At 57.9% G+C, this 8,655-nt stretch overlaps 1 protein-coding gene across 1 annotated transcript; it reads right to left on the reverse strand.

The window, feature by feature from the left end:
• Positions 1 to 346: 346 nt before the first annotated feature.
• On the reverse strand, positions 347 to 7,920 carry RNF157 (ring finger protein 157; the record flags this gene model as incomplete). The annotated part of the gene is given in 11 exon segments (XM_010013089.1): positions 347 to 477; positions 762 to 832; positions 834 to 904; positions 1,439 to 1,510; positions 1,746 to 1,793; positions 2,174 to 2,217; positions 2,362 to 2,428; positions 2,540 to 2,657; positions 3,084 to 3,230; positions 3,917 to 4,005; positions 7,807 to 7,920. Coding segments are annotated over 11 exon segments (951 nt in total), but the record flags the coding sequence as incomplete, so codon positions are not given.
• Positions 7,921 to 8,655: the final 735 nt, after the last annotated feature.

The raw sequence follows: 8,655 nt of genomic DNA on the forward strand, positions 1-8,655 counted from the left end.
CCATACAGGAGCTGCTCCAGCCCCTGATCATCCCCATGGCCTCCTCTGGACTTGCTCCAACGGCTCCATGTCCTTATGTGCAGAACTGCACACAGTGCTGCACGCAGGGTCTCACCTGATAGGGTGAGGGTCCCCCTGGGCTGTTTCCCCCCACTTAGTGGGATCGGGATGCTCCAGGGAGAAGCTAAAATCCAGAGCACAGACAAACCCCCTGCACAAATGAAAGCCCCAAATCAAAAACCCAAACAAAAGCCCTGGTTTTGCAGTATCAACCTGCCATTTGTGGCGAGATAAATTGGATTAAATAACTAAACCCTGGCCCCGGGGAGTTTGTGTATTCCCAAACCTGCCAGCGGGCACTGACCGAGTGCTCCTCGGAGTCGGAGGTCTGCGAGGAGATGATGGGGTTGAAACTGGTGGGCGAGAGGGGCCCCAGCTTCTTCCTCATGGCTCGGATTTGAAGCAAGGCTCGGAAAGCTGCAGCAGTGGGGACAAGAGTTTGGGGGAAAACTGGGTGCTGAATGAGACACCTCCCAAAATAGCACCCATTTCCCAGGAGGGGCCTCCCTGTGCTGCACAGCATCACTGCACACAGGGCTGACCCAGAACCTGAGGATGGGAGATGTCAGTGAAATCCCAGTGATGCTAGCCCATTCCCAGAGATTCCAGCCCCCTCATGAGAGATGCCAGTCCCCCACCAGAGATGCCAGCCCATTCCCAGACATTCCAGCCACTTCCCAGGGCCGGTGGCCTGTGCTTACGCAGCCTGCAGATGGGGCAGTTGTTGGCCTGGTAACGCAGGGTGTCAGCGCAGGAATTGCACAGACAGAGTGAGTGTGTCCCGCACGTCCGACAGGCCCCCCACGCACTCGGCACTGTTGTCCCTCACCTCGTCCTCGGCCACCTGCCCATGGCAGACATGGGACCAGCTTGAGCTCGGGGTCCCCAGTCCATTGGTACAAGGGTGGGTGCCCTGGGAGCTCCCTGCCCGTGTCCCTGCTCTTGAAATCCAGCCCTGGGACCTTATCCCTCCCTCCTGGAGACGGGGCTGGAGGCATCAGGCACCTACAGCAGGATGCGACCTTCACCTCATCTTTTATATATAAAGCAGAGTGTGAGGCACATCCCATGCTTTGAGCCCCATAGTCCTCCTAAAGCAGCAAGATCCAGCCATCATCCTCTAAAGGAACCACAATGGATGGAAGAGAGGAAGGGAGCAAAAAGGAAGGGGCAAAAATGATGGGGGACAAAAAGGCTCCAATTCTGCAGCTTTCTGCCCCCAGCAGCTTTGATGCCACCACAAAGTGTCCCCAGACATCTACACAGCCCTGGCAGCTCCAAACTCTTCCCCAAGCATGTTTTAGTGGCTGGACCTGTGCTAGGGGAAGGGAAGAGGGGCTGAGGGAAGGCCTATGGGATGTGGGATGCAGGCACATACCTTGGAGTCCTGCGTGTTGTACTTGTTCTCAATGCCATAGATCTCCTGCAGGAGGTAGCTCACACCATCCACCTGCAAGCCCATGGGGAAGGGGTGAGGAGTAGAGATGTGTCCCTCCCCAGCTCCCAGCTCCATCCATTTGCATCAACACACTCAGGATTACACTGGAAAAGCGCCCTGGGAGGCAGGAGCAGGGCAGGGGCAGCCACTGCCCACACCGGGGTTTGCTGCTCCCCCAAAGCCCCTCGTGACCCTGGGGTGTGCAGGGCAAGAGCTGCCACCACCCTGGGGACACCCAGACACTCACCACTTGCTTCTGCTTGAGGGGCTTCACACAGAACGTGCCATCACTGTGCTGGAGGGAGGAGAGCACATGAGTGGGCACCGGGGCTGAGCACCCAGGGACCACTTTGCACCCACTCTGGAGCTGTCCCTGCTCCCTTCCTGCTCCCAACCAGCCCATTCTGCAGCAATTTCCTGACACCCCAGGACCAGGAAGCTGTGGGATGTCACATACAAGGCTGGAGGCTTGTTTGAGCAAGGAAGATGGGAGGTGAGATCAAACACCTCAAAAGTAATGCTTAAAATTAGGGGACAGTCCTGGAATTTCAGGAGGAGACCCAAAACAGCCCCAGCCCAGCAGCACCATCCTGCACCCTGCAGGGTTCCTCCAGGCTCTTGCATCCAGTGGGTGAGGGGGTAGGAGGGAGAGGATGGTCCCAGCATGGCACTTACCTTCTCGAAGGTGGCCAGCAGCACGTGGCAGTGCCCACTGTGCTCTGCAAGACACAGAGGGACACACAGGGCTTAGGGGATAGGCAGAGCCATAGTGGCATCAAGGACAAGCAGGAAGCTCTGCCCTGGGTTGGCATCCCAGTGTCAGCAACTGGGCAAGCCAACCCCACAAGGAACCCCATCCTCACCCTCTCCTTCATCCACCACCGCCTGCACGACCATGGGGTACACCTCCCGGTCCAGGTCAAAGCCCAGCTGGAGGGAGACAGGAGGAGAGGCTGGGTGAGATGCAGCAGGGATGGAGGCCTCATTCCACATCCACAACCATACCCAAACCCTGCAGGTGATGCCACTGGTGGGACCCACCTCGTCCTCGCTCCATTCGGAGGGGTCGATGGTGTGGGAAGGGACACAGAACTGCTGGCACACCCCTCGCTTGTAGTGCACCGTCTCCGACTGCAAGCTCGTGTCCCGGGGGATGTAGCTGTGCCATGGAGAGAGGACAGAGTCAGGGGCTCCGTGGGTGTCCCCATGCTCTGCCTGGTCCCCCCAGATCATGGAGATGCCAGGAAGATGGGAAAGAGGAGGGTCACATCCCATTCCCTGTGAATGCCTTTGGGGCTGAGCTAAGTCCTAAAATAATCCACAGGACTAAAATAACCCCAGAGGAGCCAACATGGGACAGGAGCGGACTCTGCAGCCAAGCTGGTGGGGACCAGGAGGGGCAGGATGGGACAGAAAGGAGGTGGCAGACAGGGGAGGTGAGGATCCCCCTCTATTTCCAGCAATGTGAAGGGGGGAAATGCTCCAGGGAGGAAAGGGTCAATGTCCATCTGGAGATCCACACACCCTGGCCAGGGGGACACACAGGGCATGGCAGGGGGGACACAGGCCAGACAGGGCTCCTCACCTCGCCACCCCATTGTGAAACTCCTCGCTGGCCTGGTAGTAGATGGTGATGGCCACGCGGGCGTCCGTGTCGAAGGTGAACTCCACGTTGTAGTGCACCTTGGCTTTGCTGACTTCCTCCCCCGGGGTCTTCACCTCCTCTGAGCACCTGGGGAGCACAGGATGTCCAGGAGATGGGCACTCCCTGGGCACGGCTCAGGGTGCTCCAGGACTGACACCCTGGCACAAGGCTGCTCTTGGCACCAGTGGCCACAAAAGGGGCTTCCCCATCCACCGAGGGAAACTGAGGCACACCAGGAGGGCCCAGAGTGCCCCAAGTCATACAATCCCAGCCTGGTTTGGGTTGAAGGGACCTTAAAGCTCATTCAGTTCCAACCCTCTGCCATGGGCAGGGACACCTTCCACTAGAGCAGGTTGCTCCAAGCCCCTGTGTCCAACCTGGCCTTGAACACTGCCAGGGATGGGGCAGCCACAGCTTCTCTGGGCAAAGCCAGGCCTGTGGACTGGGAAGTGCTCCAGCAGATTCCAGATGCAATCCCATACCTCCTGTCCCAGCCTCTCTCCAGCAAAGTCTTTGGAAGGTGGGGGAGGAAGGAAAAGCACTTCAAAGGCAGCACAAAGCTCCTTTAATCCCACAGGCAGCCAGCACCAGCATGTGGGAAACTCACCCGTACTGGGAGGGGACGGGGACAGCAATAGCTCATCCCCTCTATCCAAAGTGAGAGCATCCCTGTGCTCAGCGCCCCCTGGAGCACCCAGATGGACCCTTCCCTTGCATGGCTCATGGGATGAGCACCGTGGTGTGCCCACCCCTGTCGTCCCCGCAGGACTCACTTGACAAGGCGCAGGGTGTCCTTGCGGATATTGATCAAGCTCCTGAGGGTCTTCACGGGTTCCTGAGGAGGTGGAGCAGCATAAGGGAACTAGGACGAGAGAGACACTGGTGAAGGCAGACACACACGGGGGGTACAGCAGCCATGGACCTTGTCCTGGATCCCCCATCCCCAGCCCAGCACCCTGTATGCAGGGACCCAGGGTGGCCCATACATCCCGATGGGTGCTGACCCACAGCTCCCGCTGTACGAGGCAGTGTGATGACAGGGACATCCTTCTGCAAAGAGCAAGCCCAAAACCCCTTGCAGAGGGCAGTTTCACTGTGGGGACATGCAGAGAGGGGCAGTTCCTTGCCCCTTTGGCTGGAGGGCAAGTGAGACACGGGCACAGGGCAGGCGGGCAGCTGGTGGTGTTGTTTTAAGCTCTTGGTGCAGTGTGGAGCTGCTGGATGAGGCTGGGTAGGAGGACGCTGAAGCTCCAGAACAAGAACAGCCAAGGAACAGACACAGGGTCCCTGTTTTTCCCTGAGATGGACGGGAATTGAGTGGTGGGATCTCTGCCATGCCCAGAGCAGGGAGGCAAAGGGGTGACCAGGCAGGACCAGGCAGCAGCACCACAGGGGAAGCGTCATGTCATCCTCCAAGGTGACTTTGTCCTTCCTGGTCCCTCCTGTTCACCTGCATGTGGGCTACAGGGTTTACTGAGGAGAGGGGACACGGTGGCAGTCAGGGATACCCCTTCCTTGGCGCTGCAACTGCCCAAAGGAGGGCACTGGGGAAGGGGTACAGGACCCATCTCCCTCCTCTCCATCTCCCAGGTAGCTTAAGCCCCATGAAGCGACAACACAAAGACATGTTGGAGACACAGAGGCTGGGATGAAGGCCCAGCTCGTTGGTGAGCTGTCACTGTGGCAGGGGACAGCCAGCGCCAGGACGGCATCAGGTGCCATCAGGGCTGGCAGATGCTGACGAGACCAAAGGGCTCAACTGCTGCCTTTGGAGAGGAAATGGGAACCACGCCAGGCTGCCTGGGGCTGCTTGTCCCCCCATGTCCCCCCCAGCTCAGACAGCGAAGCACTCACTGGAACCTGGTACCAAAGGGACAAGACTGAACTGCACACGGCCCCTGGGGGGAGCGAGGTGCCCGTTTCCCATGGCCCTGGCGCCCTCGCGTGGGAAGTCCATCATCACCCACCCTGCGCACAAAGCCCTGCAGAGCAGGAAGGATGGGGCTGGGTGACCTGTCCACGACTCAGAGGGTTGGGATGGGATGGGACAGACAGCTCGCAGGACCAGGCAGCACAGGAACAGGCCTGCCCCTTCCCTCCTCCACCACCCAGCATCACCTCCTGTGTCCCACCATCCCACAGCTCTGGTCCACCAGTGGCACTGAAAAGCAGGTTAAAGCTTGGGCCAGCCCCAGCATGGCTGACAGCACCAGAAGCTTTGAAGGTGAACCCACAGCACCTCAGGATTGCCCCTGCTCAGCCATTAACCTGGTGTTAATGAACCTGTTAATGTTCAGAATCACACCTTGCAGATGGAAGGGAGCAAGTGAGAAAAGGCCTCAGGGCTGGAGCTGAGCCGTGTCACGACATGCTGAGGCATGTTACGATCCTCTGCTAGTCACGTTAAATACTCCAACCTTTTGCTCCCAGCCCAGCCATACCCAAAGCAGCCTGCACTAAGTGGCAGAACAGAAAGCACCCCTGGGGGCCAGCCCCATTGCACTACAGCACCCAGGGGTGGTTGGTGCAGGAAAGGGGCAGCAGGTCCCCTGGGTGCTGGGCAGGATGGGAAAGTGCCACAGGCAAATTTTGTGCTGCAGAAACGTCACCACTGGGCTCCTTCACACCCACGTGTGGGCTCTTTTTGGGGGCAATTGGGTTTTTTATTGAATTAAGTGCTGCAAGCCTGATCTGACATCACAAAAGGCTGTTGGAGGAGGTTTTGCATCTCCTCAATTTAAATCAAGATGAAAAACAACAGGAAAACCCCCTCACTGCAACCGTTACCCTTAAGAACATCGTCCATGTGATACAGCAACATCTGGTCCAGGCCCCCTTCTGCTACAGTGAAAAACAAACCTTCAAATGCTCTCTTGGGGCTTCTCTATAAGAAGAGCCAGGCAGGTTTGCACGGCCAGGGAAACCCAGTGACACGCTTCAGTAGTGCTGAGCTCCCCCTGAGCCCTGTGGGTGCCACAAGCAGCTTTCCTGCTCCTCGGCCCCTGCAGGGCTGTGCCAGCGTGATGGCAGCTACTCAAACCTGCAACACCCTTCCCAGCCCCTTGGGAACCTGTTTTCCAGCTGGAAAATCCAGATTATCCATGGAGAGGAGAGTGCACAGCCTCTGGGTGCTCTGCACATTGCTGCTGTGAATAGCTCTGACACGGTGCACAGCTCAGAGAGGACTTGGGACACTGGGACACAATTTTTCCTGTCTCTTGATATCCAAGGAACCCAAATAAACCCCCCAACAAAAAGTACTTGCCACATCCAATGCTTCCAGCCCAGCTGGGGCTCTCACAGCAGACAGAACACAAAAGCATCGCAACCAAGCAGCATGAAGACAAGTCTTAGAGGTGGCATCAGAGATGCCCAAACAACGGTGCTTGGACAAAGGCTTGGACCAGAAACAACACAGATCCTTCCCAACCCCTCCCTGAGCCCCCATAACTGGCCTGACCTGGAAGCCCAGCCCCAAAATGCCCCTGGTTCCCAGGGAGATGAGACCTTGGTGGCAGCTCTGCAGCCCAGGGCTGTCGGTGATTAAACCAGAACGATGCAATTTAGCTGGCAACACTGTGCTAATTCTTTCTGCTGTTCCCAAGCTGTTCCTTTTCCTTCCCCACAGCTTCTGCTGTTGGGGGTCTGACCTGGGACCTGCTCACTGGACAGTTTAGAGGCTACTACTGAACCAAGAGGGTTTCTCAGTGCTCACTGCTGGAGAGGGAATCTGAGCGCTGACTCTCTGGGGAAGCGCAGAGGATGTAGAGCAGGGCACTGCCTTTGCCCACCCAGCGCTCACAGGGTTTTTGGGGTGCCACCACTTCTCTGGGCACCCTGTGCCACCGCCTCAGCACCCTCACAGGGAAGAACTTCTGCCTAAGAGCTCATCTCAATCTCCCCTCTGGCAGGTTAAAGCCATTCCCCTTGTCCTGTCCTTGACAAAAGTCCCCCTTAGAAAAGGGGCTCTCAGAGAGCAAGAGAGGAGTTGAGCTAAATGAGCCATGACCCCTCACCATCTTCTTCACCAGCTGATGTTTTTAAGCTGGTGGGTTTGTGTGTGCAAGCAGCCCTTGTGGCCTGGAAAAACATGTGCAGATCCAATGACCCGCAACACGGAGCTGCACTGAGCAGCACCCACAAGCAGATGTCACACAATCACCCAGTCTGCTCCCAACCACCCGCAAACCTGTTCACCCCTTGCAATAAGAGAGTAACACTGGAACAGGGTGCCCAGAGAAGCTGTGGCTGCCCCATCCCCGGCAGTGTTCAAGGCCAGGTTGGACACAGGGGCTTGGAGCAACCTGCTCTAGTGGAAGGTGTCCCTGCCCGTGGCAGGGGTTGGAACTGGGTGAGCTTTAAGGTCCCTTCCAACCCAAAGCAGTCTGGGATTCTATGATTCTTTGCTGTGGAGTGAATGCAGGAAAACAGGCTGAGAGGAGACCCAGGTTAGTCCCAGTGTAGGACAGGCTGTAGTAAGTAGCCAACCCTTATATTAGACATCAGAGAATCCACTTGGGCTACCCAGGCATGCTTGGCTTGAGAAGTAACAGCCAGCAGCCTCATACCATGACACACACAGTCACTATCATTTTGGGAGGGGGCATGTCTGTGTACCCCCCAGCCCTGTGTGTCCTCCCAGCCCCATGTCCCCAGTGCCCACCACCACGGGCCGGTTCCCCAGGAAGTTGAGGTCACTGTTCTCTCCGAAGAGGTATCCCTCGGGGTGTGTGGAGTCAAACTTCTCGCCGCCCATGATGAAGTGGTTGGCAAAGTAGCTCCCTGGAAAGCAAACACAGAGACCGCCTGAGCCGAGGGCAAGGATGGGGCTTCAGCCAGGCAATGAATGGAGCAGCACAAAGCCCCCACATCAACAGCTCAGAGGTGGCTTTGTCCCCAGGGTCACCTCGCTGGAGCCTTTCAGGTTGAACAGACACCCAGCAGGTGCAGGGGAAGGAGGAGCTGACCAAGAAGCAACCCTCCCCGGCTGCTTCTCCCTGCCTGCCTCACCCTCCATCTCCCTGCTGCATCCCCCCGATCCCAGCCCTCCCCGGGGCTCCAGTGGATGAAGTCTGGGAAGATGGAGCCCAGACGGGAAGAGGCTGGTGCAGGAATCTAATGGGAGCAGGTTCATACCCCAGGGCTGTGTCCCTCCCCTGCGCCCCTTTCCCTGCCTGGGACATCGCTGCGAGCCCCGGCCTGGCCTCAACCACCCAAGGTCACCCCAGCCTTCAACCATCAACCTTTGGTGCTGGCACCGAAAGCCCTGGGAGCCCCCATGGAGCTGGGAAAGGGCAGCATGGACCAAGCACACAGGCAGGGCTGCTCCTGCCCAGCATCACAGACCTCATGTGCCAGCCAAGACAGCGTGTCCGCAGCCAGACATTTGCCACTGGCAGGAAGATGGGCAGAGCACACCTGAACCGAGTTCTGTCTGTTCTCAGCCCACAGCCTTCCCTAGGAAGGGCTCACCTGCAGGAAGGAGGATTTGGGGGGGGCTGTAGACCCTCCA

This window comes from Nestor notabilis, unplaced genomic scaffold (assembly GCF_000696875.1).
Source record: "Nestor notabilis isolate BGI_N333 unplaced genomic scaffold, ASM69687v1 scaffold24684, whole genome shotgun sequence".
In the NCBI taxonomy this organism is placed as follows: Eukaryota; Metazoa; Chordata; class Aves; order Psittaciformes; family Psittacidae; genus Nestor; species Nestor notabilis.